Genomic DNA, 26,498 nt, shown 5'->3' with positions numbered 1-26,498 from the left:
ACAGAATAAGAGAAGCCAAGATCAATAAATACTTACCTTCAAAGCATTCTTTCCGTTAACAAGTCAGAGACAAAATCTGAACTGGTCTGGACTGTTCAAGGGTGACCTCCTTTGATTTTCACCTCCACTAGAAGTTCAGAGAGGGTGGGGAACTGGCCCTGGAAAGGAGTCAGCTAGAAGCTCAGGTGGTGAAGCCCACTCTCCTCCTCCTCAAGAGCCCTTGCTCCTGACTGCAGTCTGGTATCTGGTAAGTGCCCACCAAAGGCTGATTTGGTTGGTGTCCCCAGAGCACCACTGAGCAATTCCAGGGCAAATCAACCATGCTCGAAGACAAATGTGTATGGAAACTGGCAAATAAGAAAAATCAGACATGGTGAGAGACCGAGGGAGGAGAGAAAACTCCGTGCCCACCATCTGCCAGCCTCGCTGTAAGTGTGGGGGGATGCAGATAGCAGGAATGGACAGGCAGGAAGTCTGGTGCTCTTCAAGGGAAGCATTCCTATATACTTATGAAAAATAAGTCTATCTTGACTTAGCCAGATTTTCAAGATAAATAAAAGGGTATTCTACCTATATGTAATTTAGTAAGGAATGAAAAAAAGAAAAGGTTCAAAGACTAATTTACTTTTTAATTTCCCAAGTTGAAATCTCTCTCCATATGGACTTGGAGTTGCAATAGCCAAAAATACCATTTCAGAAAGCCAGATTAGAGCTGAACACTGACAGCCACAAGAAATCCAACATGTGTCCTGGAATCATCTCTCTACCACTGTTTTATCAAAATAAATCCTTAGCATGAGTTGCCTGTAATGGAACCACTGCAGACACTGTCTTAAAGATGTGAGGACACGTTTTCTTAGAAAGTTATGACTCAACAGTTCAGCTGCGGCACAGGGGAGAGCATCCGACAGCTGCTCTGGGCACAGCTCAAGGGCATGCTGGTGGTGTTGTGTGGTGGGGACACCAGAGACCTCCTACACCCGCCAGCACACCATGTCCGCCGGGCTGGTGTCTGCCAGTAACGCAGCGCCCAGCTGGAGGGAGCCAGCGCCTTCTCCGCGTCAGGTGTGTAAGGCTCTGGAGCAGCAGAGGACCTGGGCAGAAGCTTCACTGACAGTACTGTGTGAAAAACAGCGTGCAGGTTCTGAAGCTTCAGGTGGACTTCACCTCTGGACTCTCACGGCACCCCTGGGAAAGGTCACCTTCAACTGACAGAGAGGGAGCTGAGGGCAAATGACCAGCTCAAGTCTACGTGGCTAGTGATCCGCCCCAGAGGCAAGTCCAGGCTAGATGTCAACATCCTTTGCTTTCTGTTTTGCCACACCCGCTTCTGTCCGTGTTGGTGACAGGTACCAGCAAGAAGCAGAGTGGGCAAAGCACTTCAGCTTGGCGGGGAGCAACTGGGGCCTTGTGCACCCCTGATGCTCAGGTCTAGCCACTAACTAGACCACGTGGGTTAACTGAACCCCCTGCTCCTCCTGGATGGGATTACCTAGTGGAGCCAATGGGAGTTTATCATGGAAATCATTCGGGATTCATCTTTGAAATGATCACAGAGCAAATGCAATAGCCCTTAAAAACAGGCACAGAAACAGTCCAAGTTTTAAAGAGTCTACTTGACAGCAAAAGCAATTCCACATGCCAGAAGCTCATCCAAGGCCATAAAGCCCAGGATGTGCACCTTGGATGTCAAGTTCCTGGACAGTTAAAACGCACAATTGAAGGTATAAGATGCTGGAATTCACTTTAAAAACTGGTATTAGTAGTTTATGCTGGAGTAATTTATCTGACTCTGAATTTTTAGAGCAACAATTACATTTCTTAAAAGACACGCTAAATTGTTCATCTCTTCTAATGTTCATGAAACGATGTGAAATTTCAATATGAAAGAAACTTTTGAAGTTTATTCCCTTTATTTTTCTTTAAGGTATAGTTTGACCATTTGATTATGCTTATGATGTTTCTATTTTTAAAGGGATCATTTATATTGAAATATATCTTAATTTTATAACAACTATAAACTTTATTTTCTTGTGAATCTTATAACAAAAGAAATTTACAGTGGTTTATACATCAAATCATCATCATGGTGTTTGTAAAAATTATTAAAACTTTGTTTTTCCTCTGCAGGTATCTGCACTACCATACAGTACTGGCATTGCAGGAAAGACTGTCGGATGGTTCATTAATAAGGCAGCTGAATGTTTTTCCTTTTGAAATATGTATTATTTCACTGAATGGAGTAAGTTCCCTCTGCGTTTGATCCACCACAAGAACTAATTGAACATGCTTATTTTTGTTGTTTCTTCTCAGCTAGAAATACCTATTGTGCTCTCTGCTTTCTAAACTTGCCGGACCACCATTCCTCTGGATTCTCTGCTTATTCAAATGCCCTTTGTCTAGGTGCCCTGTAGGAGATGCAGAAGTGCCGCCCACATTCCGTTTCAAAGAAGGACTTGCTGTGGTGTGTGGATGGTGTTCAGCCCCTTGCCTGGGCAGCCATGCCAAGAGACTGTGCACGGCAGGACCGACCCAGGATGCTGGGCAGGACATGCTTAGCCCGGCGTGCCCCTTTCTTTACCAATCCTGTCCATGCCCTCCCCCAGGCCTTGGTCTCCAATGAGTAAGTTAAAAATATTACTGAAAGCATTCCCACTAGAAACTGGAACAAGGCGGGGATGCCCTCTTTCACCACTTCTATTCAACATGGTCCTTGAAACACTAGCCAGAGCCATCAGACAGATCCAAGAAATTAAAGGGATACGAATAGGAAGAGAAGAACTCGACCTGTCACTATTTACTGATGACATGATTCTATATTTGGAGAATTCAAAACACTCCACCAGAAAACTTCTAGAACTAACAAATGAATTCAGCAAAGTAGCAGGATATAAAATCAATACATGTAAATCTAATGCATTTCTATTCAAAAGTGATGAATCCTCTGAAAAAGAAATTAGGAAAACCACTCCATTCACAATAGACTCAAAAAAATAAAAATAATATACTTGGGAATCGATCTAACAAAAGAGGTGAAAGACCTCTACAATGAAAACTACAGAACAGTAAAGAAAGAAATTGAAGAGAATCTTAGAAGATGGAAAGCTCTCCCGTGTTCTTGGATAGGCAGAATTAACATTTTCAAAATGGCCATTCTACCAAAGGTGCTATAGAATTTCAATGCAATTCCAAATAAAATCCCAATGACCTTCCTCATAGAAATAGAGAACGCAATCATGAAATTCATCTGGAAGAATAAGAGAACTTGAATAGCCAAAGCAATCCTGAGCAGAAAAAGTGAAGCAGGATGTATCACAATACCAGACCTTAAAATACACTACAGAGCAATAGAAACAAAAACAGCATGGTATTGGCACCAAAACAGACAGACAGACCAATGGTACAGAATAGAAGACACAGAGACATTCCACAAAAATACAGTCACCTCACACTGGACAGGGGAGCCAAAAACATACAATGGAGAAAAGATAACCTGTTCAACGAATGGTGCTGGCAAAACTGGAAATTCATATGTAGTAAAATGAAATTAAACCTTTATCTCTCACCTGCACAAAACTCAACTCAAAATGAATCAAGGACTTAAGAATTAGAACAGAGACCCTGCACCAAATAGAAGACAAAGTAGGCCTGAATCTTCACCATGTTGGCTTAGGATTAGATTTCCTTAACAAGACTCCCAAAGCACAGGAAATCAAAGCAAGAATCAATAAGTGGGATGGATTCCAACTAAAAGGGTTTTTTCTCAGCAAAGGATACAATCAAGAATGTGAAGAGAGAGCCTACAGAGTGGGAGAAAATCCTTTTCACACACACTTCAGATAGAGCACTTATCTCCAAAATTTATAAAGAACTTTCAAAATTTTGCACCAAAAATACAAAGAACCCAATCAATAAATGGGCCAAGGAACTGGACAATTACAGAAGAAGATATACAGGTGATTAATAAGTATATGAAAAAGTGTTCAACATCTCTAGTAATTAGAGAAATGCAAATTAAAACAATTCGAAGATTTCTTCTTACTCTAATTAGAATGACTATTATCAAGAAAACAAACAATAATAGATGTTAGCGTGGATGTGGGGAAAAAGGCACACTCATATATTGCTGGTGGAGTTACGAATTGGTGCAGCCACAATGGAAAGCAGTATGGAGATTCCTCAGAAAACTTGGAATGGACCCACCTTTTGACTCAGTTATTCCACTCCTCAGTTTATAACCAAAGGACCTAAAATCAACATACTACAGTAATGTAAGCCTCGTCAATGTTTATCGCAGCTCAATTCGCAATAGCTAGATTGTGGAACCAACCTAGATACCCTTCAACAGATGAATGGATAAAGAAACTGTGGTATATATACACAATGGAATATTAGTCAGTCATAAAGAAGAATAAAATCATGGCATTTGCAGGTGAATGGATGGAAATGGAGAATATCATGCTAAGTGAAATAAGCCAATCCCAAGAAACCAAAGGCCAAATGTTTTCCCTGATAAGTGGATGATGATACATAATGGGGGTGGGGGGTGAGGGGTGAGAGAAGAATGGAGGAACTTTAGATTATATAGAGGGAAATGAGAGGGAGGAGGGGGCGGGGGTAGGAAGGATGGTGGAATGAGATAGACATCATCACCCTATATACATGTATAATTACACAAATGGTATGAATCTACATTGTGCACAACCATAGAAATGAAAAGTTGTACCCCATTTATGTACAATGAATTAAAATGCAGCCTATAAAAATTTTTAAAAAATTTTAAAAATATTATACACCAACACTGGTCTCAGTTTATGCTTCTGGAGAACTTAACCCACAGCATGTCCCTTGTCTTAGCTTCTATAGCACCTAATAGGTTAAACTACTAAAACGTCTACAGTAGTCCTACTAAGAAAGTCTTGGCTTTCCCAAATACTTCTGTGTCACCAAAACACAACTTCTTTCACCATTATGTTTCATGCAGTGATGTGCCCACATTATTCCTCCCGTTAATATCACACTGTATTTCCTGCAGCAACCTGGACCCTCCTCACTGAAAATACTTCCTCTTAGCTGATACTCAGGACTAGGTATTGCCATCCAGATAAATGTCTCATTTCTGAAAGGAACTATCCATAACATACGTTTCCAAGATGAAAAGAATGATGATCATCACTGTAACTGACGTCACCTTTGTGTAGAGATCTAAAATTTTCAGAGTCTGTTCCCATACGCTATTTGATCTTAACACCACCTCAGGAATAAAATAAATTTAGAAATTAAAATCAGAGTGACTGACTTGCACCTAGTCAGACACTAAGGTGGCAGTGGTTCCAGGGGGACAAGCAGGTTCCCGTGACCCATCCTGGGCTGTCCACTGTGTTGTTTCCTGGAAACTGCAGACCTCTGGCAAGGTGCAATGCGTCCCCGAGGAGACGGAACACGTGGTCCTCAGGTCTAGGTTCTGAATTTCTAACTTTTGCTGGCACCGCTTGAAGCTGAGCTTTTGGGGTCAGGGCACGGTAGCTTGGCTCTCTGTTCAGGTGCCTATACATACGACACAAAACAGTTTTCCAAGTGCGTTCTCTGTGAGGACTCGCTTAGTCCTCACGGTACCATGGCTAGATGAGAGGAGGGCATCTTATTATCTGCACAGAGAGGGAGCAAATGATGGGACAGATCACGCACCCACAGGCCTGCCTTCACAGGGCTGTCCACCGCCATGCTGCCTGCGCGCCGGGTGCTGGGAAGGTCACGGGTAGCAAACTAAAAAGGTGCACAGACCTTACTGTGAAAAGTGTAAGGACATCGGAAGGGGCAGCGGGGGAAGCAGAGACTTGGTCTTCTCCCACTTGCAGGGATGAACCGCATTAAGGCTCAGGGGTGACTGGTCACCGACACGGCAGTCCAGGTCTGTCAACACCTCTTGGACCAATGGCGTCTATGCGATTCTGAATTTGTGAGAGTAATACAAAGTGGAAGAGTCTCCACCAGCAGAAGCACGTTGCAAGAGGCAAGCTTTAGGTGCATTGCTGACTGCTGTGGAAAGAGGACTAGTGACAGTCAGGGGAAGGGTCGGGCTGGAAGATGCAGGATGGCCATTGGCTGGGGATGGAAAGTCGGTTCACCCTGTTGGGCATAAAGTGTCTTTGTCAGAACAGGGGCTCAGAGTCAGTCTGGGAACACACCGCCACCAAATACCGACTCCCCCTCACCTGGTAGACAGCTTGCTTTCCCAACTGTGGCTCAAGAACAAAGAAACATAGTTCACTTTGTCATGGGGATTCTCACTGAAGAAAGCAGAGGACCTGGGTGTCCCCAGTGACCACCTCCATGCTGGCCAGCTCCTGTCCAGCACCTCTTACTGCTGCCCGCAGTCCCACACTTCTGTGCAGGGAACTCCACCATGCTCCTCACTCATCAGCAGAGGGTCTGTGAGCCACAGCCCTGAATTACGCAGAAGCACACAGCAGGCCTCCTCTGGAGGACAGGAGCCGTCCCCACGGAAACCCCAGAAGCAATGACCCCTTATTCCCTGGCTCTAAACCTGGTTTATTAAGCAGGAGGGCCCTTAATACCAAGGAAACCGAGACAACAATTCCTCCAATATTTAAGATTATATCTAGAGCCATTTTTCTTCAATCCATTCCTGTTTTCCACTACAATTCCTTTCTTTTCCCATAATTAATGATGTAATATTTGAGGCATTACTAGCTTCCTAAGGCAAAAAGCATGGTGAAAGACATGGATTTTGGGGTCAGAATCAACACAGGTTCTAATACTGATCTCCCACCCTCATTTAGGAGCAATGTGACTTACAGCAAATTAAGTAATCTAATCTCTTTTACCTTATTTTTTTTCTCACCTACGAAATGGGCATAGCATTCCCCACTGGGAAGCAAAGTGAAGATCAGGATAGATGCAAAATATCTCACAAAGGGTACGAGCAATAGAAATGACTAACAATTTGGGGGCCTACCCTCGCTTCTTGGAATAATGTCAATGTATCGTGGCACCCATGTGGGTCTGGACGGAGCACACCTGACAATGTCCCCTGACAAAGTCCCTGATCTCACTCCCGTCCGGGCTCAGCAAAGCAGCCCGATGGGAGCTTCACTGACAGCGCCCCATGTTAGGGGTCCGGGTCTGGTTCTCCCGGGGTAATGAGCAAGGAGGCAGCCCTTCCGAGGGGCAGCGATGGGTTGGCTGGTTTGGGCTTCATCTAGCTGACGGGGCGAGAAGAGCAGGGAGCTGGCCACTGGCACGTGTTCTGCTGGTGCGCACACATAGTTTCTTCTAAACTCTGTGTTGGCCAAGTAAAAACAAGCAGGTGATCTGGACAAAAGAAATGAACTGGGTCCTTGCTCTTCAGCAATGGTACGCGGGAGACGGGCAGAGGCCGTCTCGCTTCCTGCCTTGCCTGAGCTCTCCAGGGGCCACCACACCTCCTGTTCCCTGCTTCCCAGCCACCCTCACAAATGCAGTGCTTTATTAAGCCAGAGACACCTGGAACGGCTCCTGGAGCCACAGAGGGCAGGATAGATGTCTGCTGAATTCACAGGCATATTGACATTAGCAGCATCTTTGACGGTGGAGGAGGGTTGAAGAGCTCGGAGGCCCACACACAGTAGCTTTGCCCAGGACGCCCCGTCACAGGAGGCTGCTAGGTCCCTGTGCTCACTTCTGCACATTCGTATGTGGCCACTGGAGTCTAAGGACTCTCATGACAGCACAGTACCCTTGTGTTGTAAAAATCCACATCTGGAACAGAAACCCTCGAAGTTCCTCTGCTCATACATGTGAGATACAGGACACGGGGCCGTGTTGTCTGTAACTTAGAATTTGTCAAATTAACAAGTAATGGAATCAGCACACCATGCTTCAATAAATAACTCTGCACTTCATGGTTTTGAGACTATCACTTAGTTTGCTGCAAATAGCTGTGTAAGCTGTGAAAGCCACAAAGAACAAGTCTACAAATACTCAATTCTAAATGTCATGGGAAATAATAGCTATGCACAGGATGTTTACAGAAAGCAAGGCAGATTATATCCCTGCTAATCACTAAAAAATACTCCAGCAGTTGAAAATTTCTACCTGAAGGTATGAATGGGCACAAACATTATTTCCAATGGAAAATAAATTCTTCCCCTCCCCTAGTTTATAATCAATTGCTAAATATGTGGCTAAAATTATAATTAAAAATAAATGCACAAATCATGCACAAGTTTTCTAAGTAAGAAACAGCTACTTAAAGATTATGTGGGCATTTCTTTCCAACGTATGTGGACCTTAAGAATAAAGCTTGACTGTCCAGAATGTCCTAGCAAGAGCCTCCTGGATGCTCCAGGAAGGTAGCTGCCTCTTTTTTAGCATCCATCAGCAGAAAATGAACTGCTTAAAATCCAGACGGTTACAACATGCAAGGTTGACCTTAACCGGTACAAAATTGGTCCAGGAGGATTTGCAATATTGCCCTCCTCTTGCCAGCGGGGGCTGCTGTGCACCCGCGGTGACAGTTAAATGAAAAGGTAAGGCACATGAATTTCACGCACAAGCACCTGTAACATCTCCGGGAAACCCTGCGGATGCGGCTGCTCCAATCTGAAATCTACAGGGTTCACCGCAGGAGAAATGAAGGTCACTGACTGACATTAAAACTGACATGGCTCACATTTCAAAGCATCAATGTAGATAAAACATTTCTTCTATGTTTTCATAAGTAACTGACCCCAAACGCTGCAGCTCAGTAATCTACATGTCATGGCTTGGACTTCAAAACTGGACTTTCCCACTTATTTGTAATAACTCCTAAAACCCTGCATGGATTTCTGACTAATTTGTTATTTTATGTAATTGGCTTCTAGAACATTCTGTTAAATTCAGAAGGGGTTTTCAAAAGGAGAATTCGCTATATAAAAAGAACCTGCATTCTTTTTATTGTGCTACACGGAACAGATCTGCTTTATTTCAAGTCAGCAAACATTTAAATCTCTCTGATGCCGAGACTGGTGCTGGACGGCGGGGGACTGGGGATCAGTCAAGTCTGCATGCGCGGCAAGCCCGGCTCTGGCCTGGGAGCAGCCTGCGCATGCGCAGGGCAGACCGGCTGGGAGGAAACTCTGTTTTCACTTGTTCATGGCTGGTCAAAACCGAGGCCCACAGTGGGAGTCTGGCTGTTTTCTGTCTCCATCTCACAGTAGTGCTGCATTTTCCCTGCGAATCCATCTTCTGTTCTTAGTGTTAGCCTTGCCTTTTACTGTGCAGAGAGAACAAGGACCAGACCCGGGAAATAAAACCAAAGAGGAGAAAGCAACCCAAAAGTTGCTGACTTTGGTTGGTAGTTGAACAACTTCACGGTAGGAACCGATGCAATTTTTCAAATGTCCTACCCTTGATCTCTTCATCTGCAAGATGGAAGTCCAAATTATTTTAAACTAATGTAACTAAAAACTTCTAGGTCATCAAGGAGTGCATCTGAATCTTAGAACACGCTATTAAAATCTCTCATCCTTTGTGGAAGGCTTTATCCGAAGGACAGGGTATGAATGTTTTCCATCAGGACTGGATTAGACGGGGATGTGCCACACTTTCTCAGGAGAGAATCTGTAGTAGCAGAAACAGACGGAATTTGCTCCCACAGCCTGTGGGGTACAAGATGAACCTTGCTTCTGCTGGGAGTGGGAAGACTATCTTTGAAGTTTCCGCTTTCTTCTTAAAGTCATAAGATTTCTCCCTTCTGCTTTACCACACACTCCTGCTTTTGTTTTAAAACTTTCTCCATCAGATAAATCACATCATTTGCTTTTCTCTTCAATGCTATGGCAAATGGACATGTGCAGGCCCTCCCCACAGTTACACAGATGTACTGTTTGTCCCTGGCATGGTGCATTGTGGGAGACTGTGCATACAGTTAGGGTCTAATAGTGTGAACAAACAAGGAATCCAGTGCTGCAACACACACCCTTGCAACAAATTTCCACTACAGAAATGAATCCACTCCCGGATAAAGGCCATATTAAAGACTGCAGGTAAAGTCTATGTACCTGGGTCTCAATCTCTGCTCCTGAGAGTCTGTGGACGGCATTAAACTACAGGCTTTCCTCCAAAACCAGAATGTTGAGAAAGGGTTAAGATGGTAGAAGGAAGGGTGAAATTTGTAAAGATTTCTCTGCAATGTATCAAAAATTAGATGCATAAAGAACTTCATTTTGAATCACAAAGAAATGTAACTACTGTATAATCAAAATTAAAATGTGAATTGACAGAAAAAACTTAAGACCTAACAAATGCCTTGGAAGGGAACATAACTGAGATCCCCAAGTCTTATCTCCCTTGGCTAAGTGACAGAAGAATGCCTACCAGAATACAGTCAGATGATAGTGAGACCTCCCCCGGGTACCAGGAGCCAGTACAAAAGGCCAAGAGGAACCTGAGCTAATCTCCAGATCCAGGTAAATCTTTTAAGTCTGCAACCCATGGCAGCGTTGCCTCAATAAGCTGAATAAAAGCTTATTTTAAGACAAATTTGAAGGCCAGAAAATTATAAAACCATTTCTACCAAACGACGACATCAAAAATGTAAGTTTTTATCGGAAGAGTTGAGGGAAGTTACGAGGTAGCATGGCTTCTTAGATTTAATGCCCTGCTGGGAACTAGGTCTTAAAACACATTTCTGGAAGGTTAGATTCTGACTGTGCAAACACGGTCATTTTTTAGTTTGCCTTCAACTTAGTAAATGCGGGGGTGACAAATAGAGGGGAAGAAAGTGCAGATTAGTCCGTCCGTCCTGGGAGAAGTGGCACGGGGAGGAGCCAAACGATGCCAAATGATGGTGATTTTTCTATTTTGTATGTCTACAAATTTTACATTAGATTTTTTTTTTTTTTTAAAGAATGAAATTATAAAGTAAGGTCCCTGGAACAGAAACACTCCTTTCCCTTGGTGACACCGACACAGGGTGAGTGACACAGAGTCCCTGCAGGGGTTAGGGAGAGAATACAAGCCTCTCTTTGGCTTTGTGCGTGTTGATTTCATGCGACTTGATATCACCGTTCCTAAGGTTCCCTGGGAGGTTCCCAGGGATGCCTGGAACCTTCTGCTGCAATTTCCCTTGGAAATACCAACAGCACAGCTCTCTGAGCCTCGGGCACCGTGCTCCCTGTGCCTGGCTCCAGTCCCTGCCTTTTGTCCGAGTCATTGCATTTTTACCCCTGAGCCTGAGACTGTCAGCTGCAACCTTGAGCCATGCAGGTCAAGTCAGCCCTACGTGGGAAGGAGACAGGCTCGACGCCAAAGGGCCCCACACCCACTGTTCACAGAAAACCCGGGATGCTCTGCTTCTCTAATGGCTCACTCTGTTCTTTAAAAGACTGGGGACTATTTTATCTGAAATGTAAATTCAAAGGACACAAATTGCATACCTGAGTTAGGTTTTAAAGTACGCAAACTAGCAACAGGCACCACATCTGTCTCATTCATCGTCCCTCACTCCTGCGTCATGCTAGACTTCAGCTCTACACCTGCCCAGCACCAAGGACAAGTGTGACCCCCACTGGTCTCATCAGTTTACAAGGCAGTGAGCAAGGGCGACTGATCCCTCCCTTCCACAGTCCCTTGGGACCAGCCAGAGCCTGGGAGGTTACCTATGTACATTCCTAGATTTTATAGGCAAACTGAAGGCCCAGAGATTGTGACGTTCCTTAGGGTCAAAACTTAGCTAAGTGGTAGTGGGGCTCCTTGAATTGCTATTAAAAAGGAAAATGTAAGTGATATCAGTCTCTTACACAAAAAGTATATGTCTGTAAAGCACAAGAATAAAATTCTTATCCTGTATTAGGATGATAAGAGATACACAGGAAAGATCTTTACAGATAAAATCACACTATTCCTCAGATGCCATCTCTTATAAGGTTGAATATGTCCAACTTGATTGTCAATGTATGACTAATGCATATGCAAAACAAGTAAAACAATCATAAAATATAGATAAGAAAACACATTTTCAAATCTGCCATTAATTACGACTTTTGATTTTTACCTCCAGGAAGATATAACATCTAAAATAAAGATCAGAGGAATATATTTAAACAAATTCAAAAGTCAATAAGAATTATATTAATAAGGGACACACTGGCATTGTAATTAGTTAATAAGAAAAAAAAAAATTGCTGACACCTGTTCCTGAAGTTTTTGTACCGAGAAAGTTTCACCTCATTTTCTCACAACAAAAAAGGCAAATGGGCAAATGAGAAATGCTTGAGCTCTTTAGGGCCAATTTAAAAATGAAACATTTGTTTCATTTCTTTCCTTTATCAAATGTGAAAAGATTAAAACTCAGTTCTGGAAAAGACCCAGAAGGGAGCTTCACATGACAATCACTTTCTAAAATGGGGCAGTGTTTCTAGAAAGAAAATTATCAATACACATCAGCAACCTCTAAACATTCAGTGCCATTTACACGATACCATTCCTGTGACTGCAGGCTTAGATTCAAAGCATGCAGGCATTGATTTCTGTAAAAGCATATGAATTTTAGTCTTACATATTTTTTTTTTTAAAATTAGAAGTCATCTAGTAATTAACAGTAGGGAAACAGAGTATTCCCATGACAGAATCTTAGGTACCATTGTTAAAATTGCCTTTGTGGAATATTTCACAGCAGATACAACTTATCATGATGTCACTTTAGATGTAAACACCAGATATAGAACTGTACATCCAACACAAGAACATCCTGGAACACAAATGCATGCAGATCTTCAGGCATCCTCCAGAAACTGGGAAGAATTAAAGCTCAGTCTTCTTAACCATTAGTCTAAAGTGATTTCTAACCTGTTTTCAGAGTTTGTGAGAGAATTACTTCCAGGTTAGAGGGAAAAGCCCACAAGGACTACCCAACTATGCCCAGGGAGACAGAGTTCTTCTGTCTGCTTCCGTGACATCTGTAATCACACGTCCACTGAGTCCCCTGTCCTACGGGTACCTCCTCTGCTTCCTTACACAGGGACTTCACTCAATCAAGCTGTTCTTATATGCACACATGCTTAAATTCACGAGGTATAGTGGCTCCCATTCATAAGATCACCCTAAAGTAATAACATAAAAATTTTACTGCCACAATATGACTTTTCCAGGAGTGATCCCCCTGTGTATCTGGGAGGCGACCTGCCTCCTTCAGAAGCTGTTGCCAGTTACTAATATCAGGATCAGCTTAGCAGTAGGAGACTGGAGGGCCGTGTTCCTCCTCAGATGATATGGTCACCAATGTGCATTTCAGTGTCACAGTTACCAATGCCAATGGAAGGTTCCAGCATATGGGCTGGGGGTTGCATTCTGATTTCCAGAAACCTGTTGAATTTTCCCTTTGAAAAACTGCAGTAATTTTAATTACAATTGCTGTAGGAGCTGATGAACCCTCACTTCCAGAAGTTTCCAGTGCCTTTCCTAAAAGACTAGGAGCATCATCTTAGCTGTGCTTCTTGCATTTTGAAAGCACTTTGAAAGCATGTCCACTTGCAGTCATTCACCTGCCAAGGGCAGCTGAACGCTGCAGGTTCTAGGCAGTGTGCCCGAGCTGCTGCTGAAGCAGGAACTAAACATGCAGCAGAAAGAAAAATCTCTCGGTTTCATTCCTTCTTGGAAACAGGTTTGCTCAACAGATGTTGTTAGGGCTGTTGGGCTTCCTTTAGTCAACATTTCTAAATTATCAAAGAATAGAAATGCCATGCTAGGCATACTAATACCCGCTAATCATAAAATCATGAAGTCACTTTAAAAGGGCATATGGTGCAGTCCCAAAGGTCAATAAGAAGCAATAGTTAAGATGACCAGGGGTCATAGATGTTTCTGATTAAAAATATGAGACAAAAAATTCTTTGACACTACTCAGAAATCCATTTGGCTTTTAGGAAAGAGTTTTCCCTGCCATAGAGCCCACCCTCAGCTGTTTACTCTGCAGATTAAATAGACTCAGTTTCTTCTACTTTGACCCTGACTGCTAAACTATAATTCAAGTCCAGCCATTTTCCTTTTCTTTTTTTCCCTCTCATACCATGTCCCGCCTTTCTTTCTTTCTTGTATTCACTGGGATTAGAAAGAACTGTGTCCAAAATTAGCTATACAATTTCCCTTTGGGCATATGAATGTGTGTGAAGCCCAGATATGAACGCAGATCAATATGTGGCTGAACTAAGCATGGAGAAAAGATATATTTAAAAACAAGTATGAACCACTTAGTCCAAGGATGAATGGTCTTCATAAATTGTTCTTCCATTCCTAAAGTTAGCATCTAAATTTAATTTCATTTTAGAACTCACTGATAGGGATAGGCAACATTTTGTACCCACATGCATGAGTTTACTTTTTAAAATGAACTAAGACTGTACTGTTCTTTAGACAGGTCATCTCACCTCTGTTAGGACCCTATTTGACTACCAGTTAAACCAATCACTGGCGTTCTGAAGAGCGTCATCACATTAAGGTGTACCCAGACCGGGTGGTACAGGTCCAGATCAGGTGCACCCAGGAGGGAGAGGCCATTGAGCAAGGTTCAGGGAGGGTGGACCTGGGGGTCACCCTTCTCAGAGCCCTACCTGGTGTCCGTGCAGGTTATGCAGGTGATGTCCCGGCTGTTGGTTGTGATCAGGTTCAGAGCTACTGATGTGTCTTTGTCGGAGGTTGGATGTGCTCCACATTTGAAGAAAAATTCCTGAAAGAGTGAGAAACATGATCATGCCCGTGGATCCCAGTTGGCCAGCTCCCCCTCTCTCAGCATTTCGACAGTAAGTGATCTCTTTGGGCAAGAGGAGAAATCTGTCACTAGGTGTGAGTCAGGAATAAATCGGCATCAGATCTTCTGGGGAAAGGAATGCCCTTGGCTGGCACCCAGTGGGTCCGCAGTCCTCTCCTGGAAGGAAGGTACTCAGAGCGGCATCTGTTGCTCATTAAGCCTGGAGGCTGGGGAAACTCTCCACACCCCACATTCTGTGATGCTCACCAAAAATGAGCCATCCCGAAGAAAAACAGGAGGATGCAGGAGGAACGGCAACGCACAAATGAGGAAAGGGAGACTCTGGGCCCTGACTTGCTTTGCCCACAGTCACACAATAAGAGGTAAAGCCAAGAAGTACCCCAGCATCCCAAAGGGAAGCCCAGGACTTTCTCTGCAGCATCATGGCTGGTCATTAGCAAGGTACAACAGAGGAAAGAGTCTAGAGAGCCCTACGTCCATGCACGCACAAATACAGGTGGACACATGGCAGGCCGGCATGGCTGGACAGAGTAATGCAGCCCAATTCAGAGCCTGCCCTCTCTGCCACACCTGCATCCCAGAATTCCCCGGTAGGCCTGCTGCCCAGCACGAGTGCCGGGCAGCTGGGCATGATCCAGTGAGCACCTCTGGCCCTGTTCATCCCTTCCCCACTTTCTGTAATTATACCTGAATTTTAGCTTTTCACTTAGGTCATCTTTCAGTCAGTAATCAATTCCCTTCTGAACCGCAATGGTCTTTTTATTTTTCTTCATTTCCTCCTTTTCTAACTTCCGGGTCTGTTTTTACGCTTCTTTTCATTCACACAGCAGAGTCTCAGGCTGGTCCTGGCTCCACATCCTGCCGGACATCCCTATGCCTTCCCTGCACACCGCACTCACCACTAACTCCATTTGTATTTAACTACCTGGAATGGGGGGAGTACTTTCCCTTTGTCACCAGACCTGCTGTTGAGAACTGATGGAAAGCTCCAGGTGAAATCCTAAGTGTAGTTGGCTTTGAGGCCCCGTCTCTGCTGCATCTAACTCCGCCTGCTAGCCTACAGGCAGCAGCAGACCTGCTCGTGAATGGGCCCGATACATCCTAAAAACATTTTGTTTACAAAATGTGTGGCAAGTTGGATTTTGCCTGAGATTCACAGTTTAGACACCCTGAGAAATTAATGGAATGCTCCATCTGTCTTTGCATCCTAACAGTATCTGGCATAGGATACAAGTTACATCTATTTTCTTAAATGAAAAAATACAATATTTATTGAACAAATGTTATTGTTCCCCTTACACACTTGACAGCACCACTTCATTTTTCTCTCCCTGCTTGAAACCTAACTACATGCACTCTCCTGTGATACAATGCTTCTCGGACTCTGGTGCACATCAGAGTCACCTGGGCAGGGAGTAGGGCCTTGTGAAACCAAAGATTGCTGTTTCCCCCTCAGCTTTTCTAGGTCCTGGGGTTGGGTCAAGGATTCGCATTGCTAACAAGATGCCAGGTGATGCTGCTCCTCTTGCTTAAGGAAATGCACTTTGAGAACCCTTGAGTTAAAGTGCATAAGCGCTACTTATGCTCTCGAAAGACGACGACTGTGGCAGAACTTGCTCACTACATCTGAAACAGTGCCACATCCCAGGCCAGATAGGCTGCTCTCCAGAATTCTGAAATGAGCCATTTTATAGAGATATGCCCCCAAACCAGGTGTCTAGAAGAAAAGCTGTTCCTCATAACGAGTCTTGCCAATCCTGTTAGTTAGCTGGAAGCTGTCTTACCGGGGACAGTGGAGTACGAGCTGATCCCCCAACCTGCAATCCTCTGCCCACAGCGAGGCTGTGCAGAGCGTCCTTCTAGACTTAGAAGGGGCGTCCAGGGTCTGCACTGAAGCCCAGGTGCAGGCCTGTCCACTGAGCCCTGCCCATGAGCCTCTCACAGTGAGAGATTGTTTTTCTGGTTTTTCTTTTCTGAACATGGGACGCCATCTTTTGCACTCAATCTTTTGATCTACAAATCTTACAAAGGCCACTTCAAGGGTGCTAAGGAACAGACTTTAAACAATTTCTGACCACCAAAACAAAATTTTGGAGAACATGACCAACCCTTAGGAAAAACACTGAGCTAGCCACAACTGCTTTCTGCGACATAAAAAAAATTCCTGACTCATGAAGTAATTCCTGCCAAAGGGCTGAGTCGACTGGACCACCGAGAATGTTTTCATCTACAGATAAATAGAAAGTACTTATGTTTTTTTCTTAGCTTGCAGAAAACTACTGGTAGATGTTCGGCTAACAAATCACAAATTGTTCTAACACCTGATAAAATTCAGTCAGATAAAATCCCAAATCCTTGCTATTTGGGGTGAATATTGATGGTGTAAGAAACTAGAGATATTTGGAAAATTCCCGTCATTCATAGGGTGTTACAAAACTAAAATTCAAAATACCCATTCTGCATGTTTAATATGCCTGTCTTATCAGTGAACTTCAGTGCTCTCTCCACTGATTTTTATGAAAGGAGTGTTTTCTATGGTACCTGAGTGAGTGGCAAGCGCTGCGGAGGATCCAGGGTTTTGCCCAGCTTTGTCACTAACAGTTAACCTGTCTCAGTATCATCACAGATACTGGCAGAAAACGAGGGACCACGGGACCAGAGAGAAAGGACTGCGTAACTCAGCAGAGCAGAAAGCATGAGCACTGTATGAAGCCCAGTCCCCCGGTACCCAGGGCCTGGCGGGCAGGTGAACGGCACGTGCAGTAGTGGCTTGACCTCAGGAACTCAGATCCTCCGGGGAGCTGGGAGCTGGCTCTGCTTTTGCCCTGAAGGGAGCGGTGGTCTTTATTATTCTGGATAATAAGCAAGTCTGCCTTTTGTTCTAGAGAGAGAGAGAGATTCTCTTCCAAAGTCATTATCTTTTCCTTGAGAAGATGGTCCCAAAGAAGGGACCACCTCGCTCTTGCACAGAATTAGGGAAGACCGTGGAGAACTGTCCCCCACTAGAAAAAAAAATATCTTTTCTTGAAGGCTAATTAGCAGAGTGATCTGGTTGCTTCCTCTCCCCTATAGTCAGTGCGACAGGATTTTCCGAGCCATTTCTGACCTTGCCAATCCACATCCAAAAACAAACCAGCAAACAATGTAGCAGAACACACCAGAAGTTGGAAGAGTCTTTCTGAGAATTCTACCTTGGGTGTCTCAGAGCGTGTGCCGAAAGCGGGGTGACGTGTCACCTCACAGACAGCTCCATGACTCCTTGGGTTAGTACTGTGAAACTGTGCTTTCCTGTTCTTCTTCTCCCAAGTGTTCGGGAAGCCAAAGCCAGGACCGCTCTAGCCTGAGTCCAAGCAGACGGGCCAGAAAGCTGACACCACCTGAGGTCCTGGCATCAAGCACACAGCAGGCCCCCAGCGGGTGGCCCATGAAGCATCTGGTCCCAGTGGTGTCAGGGGTTGGCCAGCAAAGCTGCTTCTGGGTCACTAGGGAAGCAGAAGGCTGTAGGCACAGCAGGACAATGTCCCCATTCATCAGGGGCACAGCTGCCATAGGGGCCCGTACAGAACCCCAAGCTGTGGAGGGCCCAGCCCTCCTCTTACGGATGCCAACACAGATAAATCAGCTACAAAAGAAGGAGAAGGAGAAGAAAAAGGCCCATTAAAGTAAGAGAATTCCTCCACCTAACCAGGACCTGCCGCTCACACTGCTGGCTCATTCCATTTGGATTCATTCTCTCACTTCTGGGAAGAACTTAGTTACAGAGCTAAAAATCCACAACAATAACTAGTCAGTTTTATTTTGTTTTCAAATGATAGTGTAAGCTATTAAAAGATAAGCCAGAGACTTAAAAAATGAGCTTAAAGGGCTGGGGTTGTAGCTCAGTGGTAGAGCGCTTGCCTCACACTTGTGAGGCACTGGGATCCATCCTCAGCACCACATATAAATAAAATAAAGGTATTGTGTCCATCTACAACTAAATATATATATATATATATATATATATATATATATATATATATATTAAATGGGCATAAAGAAAGGCACACTGTTAAGTACTAGGCGAGTGCTTTCCACCTTAGTAGTACTGAGAATCCCAAAGCCAGCAAGCGTTCCTGAAGTCCTGAGCCACATACGCACATCCCGCCCGCATCGGAGCAGGAAGCCGCAGCCCACCAGATGCTCTCCCGATTCTGCGGCCCTGGTGATTGATCTCCCCTCTCTTGCAGATGGCAGAGGCCTTCTAACCAGGCCAGGCCCATAAACACCAGGGCGTCCCCAGGGGGAGATCCAGGACCTGCAGCTTTTTCATTAAGATCCCCAAAGGACAAACCTCTTTCTCTGAATGAAATGGCAGAGCCACACAGTCGTCACTAACAAGGTGGCAACACAGGGACAGCTGTGCTTAACACGGGGTCAGTCGCAGGACTGGAGTCCAGTGAGGCAGTGATGAAGGTGTGGAAGAGCGGGAGCTCCAACAGGAAAAGCAAGCCACTCTCAGGCTAGTCTCCCCAGGGCAGCTGCCACGGGGCTGGAGGAGGACGGGCAAGTGGCCGAGTCCCAGCATCACGCGGTCTGGTGGGAGCCAGGATGATGAGTCTAGAGATGCCCCTGGGGAGAGGCAGGAACGTCCAGCTTCCGCGGGATCCGTGCTACTCTCTGTTGGTGCGGCATTCCGATTAGCCTCCCCAAACAACAGACACGTTCGGATGTGGCCCTGCAGAACGGGCTACTGTGTCCACACACTGACTTTAACCTGGACTCCTCCAACATCATCCACTGCGATTTTCTAATAAGATCCTCCGGGGAGGCACGACGTAACCGTGGTCCACTTGGTGCTTTGAATCAGCGCCTGCTGCTGGGCTGTTGCAACTTATTTTTGAAAAGGACATGCCCCTTTCTCCTCCCTTCTCCCTGCTCCTCCCCACTCTCCCCTCCCTAATCTCAGGGGACACAGGACAACCTTCCTTCCTGTCCTTGAGCCCTCGCCAGCCATGGGAATGAAGGAATCCGGAGGTGGGGGGGGCACCAGATCTCAGAAGTGATGCTCCCAAATTAACAAGACCAAAACCGTGTCCCCGTTATCGGATTGGCAGCGCGGACGAGCACCCAGTGTTGGGCAATGTGAGCACGTGTGCGGGCTGAACGGGTGCTCGGTTAAGCTGATGACAGATGCAGACCTCAAGGGTTCAGCGAGCCGGTTATTCGCTCCCGGACTCAATCACTCAGGCACCGAAGGGCTCATTTTCTGGGTACAAAACGGCCATCGGTTACAGAAGGGGTTTGAGTTTTGTAGGGTGCAATGCGGGTGGTTTGATCATTGGAAACTGCGGATGTGCCCAGCGGACCGTCAGGCAGGTTAGAACTTTAACTCGGGAAGGCAGCTGTAAACAGTCTGACAGTCATTGTTACCGGAGGAGCCAGGGGCCCGAACCCCGGGATGAATACACGCTTCCCGCTCATTGCTCTTCTTCCTCTGGGGTTCATTGTTCCCAGAGTTTTGCCGTTTGCTGTGCCTCTGTTCAGGACGAAGAGGCAATGGGGGAGGCCAAAGTGCAGAGCCCAGAGCTCAGTTGCCGCCTCCTCCCTACAGGGCCCACTGTGGCTCCTCCCTACAGGACCCACTGTGGCTGGGAATGGTTCTTTTGGTGGAGGAGCTGCGGAACCGGAAGGGATGAACCCTTGGGGCCCATTGTTACTGGGAAAGGAGTGACTGGGAGAGGTTTAATCTCCCTGGGTCCTCCCTCTGAGCCATACCTGCTTTCCGTGTTTCCGAGGGGCTGTCTTGTAGGAGTATTATTTTGCATAACCCTTCCCTGAGCAGCTGGTGACTCTGTGACAGAGGCTCTCGCCGTCACAGTTAGGACAGGCCTCCCAGACCTAGGCGCCTGCCCGCCAGGGCAGCAGGAGGGCTGCCTCGCCTGTCCACGCAGCTGCCCCCCTGCAGCGCTTCTCCTCCGGTGAGACACAGATTCTCTCACGGGAGATGAGTGTGAGTTTTCTACCTTTATTTTATTTTATTTTTTATTTTTTTGATGGTACTGGAGGTTGAACACAGGGCCTCACACATGCTGGGCACATGCTCTACCACCGAGTTACACCCCCGGCCAGTTTTGTCTTTACCCATGAAGAGCTTCCATTCTCAATGCTTACATTAAAGTTTTAATGTTCTCTAGTTCAGACGTGCCAACACAGCGTGACCACCACCTCCCGAGCCCCCACAGAGCCTTCCCTTGGCACCAGAAGCCTCTCAGCCTTCACGCTGTGGGGTTAAGCTAATCTTGGTATCTAAATCCAGCAGGTCGTCATATCAGTGTTGATATAACTATGTGACTTGTTACGCTGTGTAATACTTATAGACCTTGTTAATTTAGCAATACCAGTTTAAAATTAGGTTACACCCACTTCGACAAATCAAATCTAAAAAGTTAATGAGTTTGTTATCATGTTCAATAATAAGTTTGTCTTCTTTTAATTAGATGTGAGCAGAGTCTCCAGAGGAGGGGCAGAGTTTATCTGGAGAAAGAAAATCAATTTACTCACAGAAACACAAAACCAGGTCCTACCTGGCTGCACGGGGCTGCAGGTACCTGTCTGCATCCTGTCCACTGCCAGTCCACCGCCAAGGCCTTCGAGAGGACTGTCCACCTCCTCCAGGCCTCCAGGGTCAACAGCAAACACGGACCTCAGAAGCAGACACACTCAGGCCAAGCTCTTCTGAACCAGCAAGTCTCCAGCAGACGTGGATCCAGCCCGTGGCTCTCTGGTGTCGTAGTGGGCTAGGCGCTACAGCACTGTCATCTTTACGTCAACGTGCTTAGGGTTACACTTCAAATGAGTTTCAGAATCCAAGGAATTCCAGAGTCCAAAGGCTCTGGAAACCTAAATTTTTATTCCACCCCCCTCAAAATTTGGCACTAAATTTTATTTATGGCAAAATCTGAAATGAATTGGCATGACGTTATTTAAGCCTATATATATCCTTCTCAGGGTAAGCATCAATACTTTCCACTGCACAATTACCGATATTTAAGAAGTTGATAGAGTGTAGTCACACACCAGGGAATATTTCAGGATCAAAATTATGAACTATATAATCTTTCTAAATTCAAATTCTTTCTTTGAATTTGGAAATTCAAAATATGTGTCAGCCTCCAGAATAATAAATAAGTGATTCTAGAATAAAATCCAATAGGGTCATCTTTAAAGTACTAGATACGGTCATTATATTAGTTACTAAATGCTACATTTAGTTCAGTGCAACGAAGAGACAAAGGTGAGCAAGAACCTCTCGGGGGTTCTGTAGCTCCCTGGGGCTGGGGCACCTGGGCAGGCGCAGCAGTGGGCACCGGCGATTCCGTGTGCACATAACCGTGGATCCCGTCCGTCTCCTCGTGCTCCTGCCAGCCCTTGATGGCCTGGAAATGTACTCTTTAAGGTAAACCTTGACTGCCAGTCATTTTTCTACTAAAAAGAGGACAGGATATATCTCATTCCTATTTCTCTGTCACCAACTTGGAAAGATTGCCTTTTCAAAGCAGATTTTTGACTAGTTAACTAAGCAGGGCCTAAAGCTACTCCAGAGACCATTCTCAGAGCAGTCTTTGAGCCTGGAAGACAAGGTCTTCCTTTGTCTCTGTGACCTTGGAGAAAACTTGCCCAGTAGGTGTCGCACCTTAGATGATGCACCAGTGGGGAATTTTTAAAGCAAATGCTTTGATTGTGGTTGTTGAGGTCTCCTCACTTGTTCATATTTTGCTCTTACAAGTCCTTAAGGGTCCCTGACTCCAGACTTGCTAAAACTTGTCAAAACTGCAACTACTCATCCTGTAGGGGCTCCCTGGTAGGAAGCTAGAGGTTCCTAAAGGCTCTTTCCCTGATGTCTAACTGATGTCAGCTGCTATAGTTTGGATGCTGAACGCTCCCCAAAGCCGAATGTGTGAAGGCTGGGTCCCCAGGGGCGCTCCGGGGAGGTGGTGGAAATTGAGGATGCAGGGCCCAGTGGGAGGTCTTGAGGTCATTTCAGGTGTGCTCTTGATCAGAATCCTGGGACCCCAGGCCCTTCCTTCTCTTTTCTTCCTGGCCACGAGTTGAGCACGTGTGTTCTGCCACACTACCCACGGTTGCTGCCTGGCACCCCTGGAAGCAGTCGGTACCCCCATCATGGAGTGGAACCTGCAAAACCATGAGCCCAGATCACCCTGTTGCAGTTACCACGATGCAGCCGCCAGTTTGTTGCCTGGTTGGTCCCCGCAGCGTGGTACCTGCTCTCCTGGGTTTCCATCCCTATTTCAAAAGTGTTTGTGGATTGTTCTGTCTGACCTCAAAACAAAAGCTGTTCTTTACGTGATGTTATGTGCTCAGTATATAAAGTGAGCACATCTATTCTCTTTCAGTTTTGTAGCCTAGCCAGACCATAAAAGATAATATTCGTTATTGCGGCTGTTCTTTATTTCCTCTGGAAGTTAGAGGTTTCATGCGCTCTCACAACGTGCTAGCTTGGAAGAACACAACGGCATCCATAACATTTGCTAGTTTCATGTTTAGGCAAAGCTTTCCAGCTCTTGCACTCAGAAAATAAAATGAGTTCTTAAAATATTTTGTTGTTTAAACAGAGAATTTCCTTTTGCCATCTCCCACTACCTATTTTCTATTCCATTACATGATTTGACCTCCAAGAGAGACTCCATAAACACGTATCTGTGAGCTGGCAGTAATTTGCGAGGAACTAAGGAGACAGGTCATAATTTTGAAAATTTACTATGACTCACCATCCCTAGATGAGTGGTTCTGTCCCTAGCAGTTTCCAGGCACTCTCTAGAAGCTGGCAGTTATTTCATATTTATTTCTGAATGTGCAGAAAGAATGTATTCTGATCAACAACAGCAAATAATGCTGGCGAGCTGTTTGATCATGTCCTGGTTAATTATCTTCCAGAGCAAGGCCTCCGAAGCCTTCCAGATCCCCCCTCTCACAGCCTTCCCTCCCGCCTCCTTCCCAGGCCTGCTGGGAGGACCTGGGTCCTGGTTCCTTGAAGAGCTCTGCTCTCCCTTGCCAGGGACCCTGGCCCACGGTGTCCCTCATTGGGGTCTGTCTTGCCCTGCTCACCTTCCATTTTGCCTTTCCAACCCCAAGTGTCCTTTGGGACTCAGCTTCACTACCCCTGCAGGGTCACCAGCCCTGGAGGCCTTGCCTGGCTCCACAGGTCTGGGAGAGATGTGCTTCCATGCCGTCAACCAAGGTCCTTGCTGTGGAGTTCTGAGGTCACTGCCTGTCTGCAGGACTCAGGAGCGCCAAGGATTGGTGGACTTCCCGTCCAGTGCCTGCTCAGGGCAAGTGGGGAAGGAGAGAGCACTTTCCAGTGGGTCTCAAGAGTAGGAAGGGAAGATCTGGGGGAACTCTCTTGGCTGTAGGGTCAGGCCTGGGGTCATAAGACAGCTAAGAGGGCCTGCGTCCTAGCCAGGTCTGTTCCTGGGAATTGAGGCTCACTCTGTTCTCCCCCTTAATTTCACTGTTCTGGAATCCACTGTCCTGCTTATTTGGAAAACAGACCCGGCTCCCTGGCCTAGGTGGTGGCAGAACGATGCCATCACTTTTCTCTCAAGCCAGAGTCTGAGAAGGGCAGCAACGGCGGCTGCAGATTGTCCACTCTAGGCAGAGAAAGTGCAAGAGAAACATACCTTTTGGTAGCAATAATTCACGGAGATGATAATATAACTTGTTTTTGGCTACAAGCAAAGAGAAATATTGAGCAATAAAAAAATACTCTAGCTTTAAAACATTTTAAATGACTTTGGACTTGGAATCTAAACTTTTTTTCCCCCTCAAAAGTCCTTGTTTCTTTGGCACACAGGATTTAGAGCTTCTTTTTATTCTTGCTTTCTTTATTGCAGGCCGTACATACAGTCATAAACACTCCACTCTGGACAAAACCGGAGGAGGCTTTATATACTGTTTCTCACATTCTTTGTATTTACTTTATTTTTTCATTAGAAGAGAAAGAAAGCATAATTTGTGAATTTACCTAAGAACTGTACACACTCAGGAAAACTAAGGTGAATAAACCAGGAAATAAATGTTACAATGAGTGTTTTTATTACATGCTAGTATAAACAATTGTAAATAGAAGAATTAAAAATAACCATTCTATGTGTGTGTGTGTGTGTGTGTGTGTGTGTGTGTGTGTACTTAGTTATTTCCCATGGACTGGTCAACTTCAGATCAAATTGACTAATACCACATTTATCCTTTATAGTAGGATAAAGAGAGAAAAATCGTAGCTTTTGGGATCATAAACATGCCATTAAGAAAGTTTATTTCTCTATCTCTCCTAAATTTTTGGAGAAATGCATGCTGTACTGAAGATAAAGATGAAGGATGGTCTTACCCTTAGGACACCCACAGTTCAGTGAATGAGAGACAAACAGGAGTGAGCGTCTCTGTGCCCCAGCCAGACCTGTCACTGTAAGTCCTGAACGTGTCCCAGAGAGGGCACTGATGTGCACAGTTGGTGTGGGGAACAGGCTTCCTAGACAGACTCTGGCCACTGCCAGGAGGTCCCAGCCCACAGCCCCTGCCAGTCAGAGTTGGGGGCAGGGGAAGCCAGCAGGACTTCCCCCTCAGGACTCTTTGGCCTTTATCTAAAGAAAATTCTGAAGGAAACAGCAAGGACAAGAATGTTGATCTTGAGAATATGATTTAAGATTTTAAAATTCAATAAGAAGTCCAAGGCAGGGGTCAAAGGCAGAAGAGAAAGCCTACTCATGGGATGAAAGAAGAGCTCAGGCCATGAATTCAATATGTAAATTCCAAACAGAGAGAAGACTCAAAGGAAGAACAGAAAGCAAGTGTGCAGGTCAAAACTTGGGCATTTCTACGCTGCCCCCGAAACTGCCTAATTCATGTGAAGAAACTATTCAGTTTAAAAGGCCAATAAGGTCAACAAAAAGGTGAATTATAGACCAATTTACTCATGAGTAATGATACAAAAAACCAAAATAAGTTGTCAACAAGTTAAACCCCATTGTCTACAAATGTGAACACATTTGCCTGCTTTCCAAGGAAGAGCTAGTGAGCTTCATCAATGTTCCAGGTACAGAGGAAACACGGCCAACAAAGCAGGCAGAGTGCTCGCTCTGGGACTGAAAGACACCAGCAGTCGCAAATGGGCCTGCGGAGCCCCTCCAGGCAGGAACAATTGCACTTAGAAAGCAAATGGGTCAGAGTCTTCGTCAAGTGCAAAGAGGCCTCATCCTTCACACACTCATCAACCTAATTCAGATACTCAGAGGAGTTGCGTGGGATTAGGTAACCAGCAAACCCAAGTCGCTCCATCAAACTTAGACGCCATTCCTTATAAAACCCTCTGAAAACATTTAGAAGTCAGATCCACTAACATGGTGGACAATAGCCACCATGAATTTGATAAAGTTACTGCCAAAAAGTTGTAATAATCAGGCACTAAATGGTTAGGCTCACTAGTGATGGTATCTTCCATTGCTGAGTAAGAAAATGTAATGCCTATGGTCAGTGTTTAGAAAAATGACAGATTTATCTTTCTTTCCAGATGACATTGGGGCATGACTAAAATGCAGAAGAGATTCTGAAAAGTTATGAAAAGTAATGATAAAAACGTAAGTGGCTGGATGCAAACTATATAATGAAAATTGATTTTTTTCATAATAGCAACATCCAGTTAGAAGTGGAACAGAAAAAATAATCTCATTCCTAATATTGACAAGAGCTATAA

At 45.1% G+C, this 26,498-nt stretch overlaps 1 protein-coding gene across 3 annotated transcripts in view; it reads right to left on the bottom strand.

Moving 5' to 3' along the window:
• Prkn (parkin RBR E3 ubiquitin protein ligase) overlaps nt 1-26,498 on the bottom strand; it is a 1,199,081-nt gene that overhangs the window by 540,690 nt on the left and 631,893 nt on the right. For all 3 annotated transcript variants that reach the window (XM_047557058.1, XM_047557059.1, XM_047557060.1), the window contains exon 6: nt 14,595-14,710. In XM_047557058.1, the coding sequence (XP_047413014.1) occupies nt 14,595-14,710 (116 nt within the window). The remainder of the gene's footprint in view (nt 1-14,594; nt 14,711-26,498) is intronic.

The sequence above is a fragment of the Sciurus carolinensis genome, chromosome 7, assembly GCF_902686445.1.
Source record: "Sciurus carolinensis chromosome 7, mSciCar1.2, whole genome shotgun sequence".
Lineage (NCBI taxonomy): Eukaryota > Metazoa > Chordata > Mammalia > Rodentia > Sciuridae > Sciurus > Sciurus carolinensis.
The sequence above is the reverse complement of the archived record's forward strand: the minus strand, read 5'-3'. Positions and strand labels throughout refer to the sequence as shown.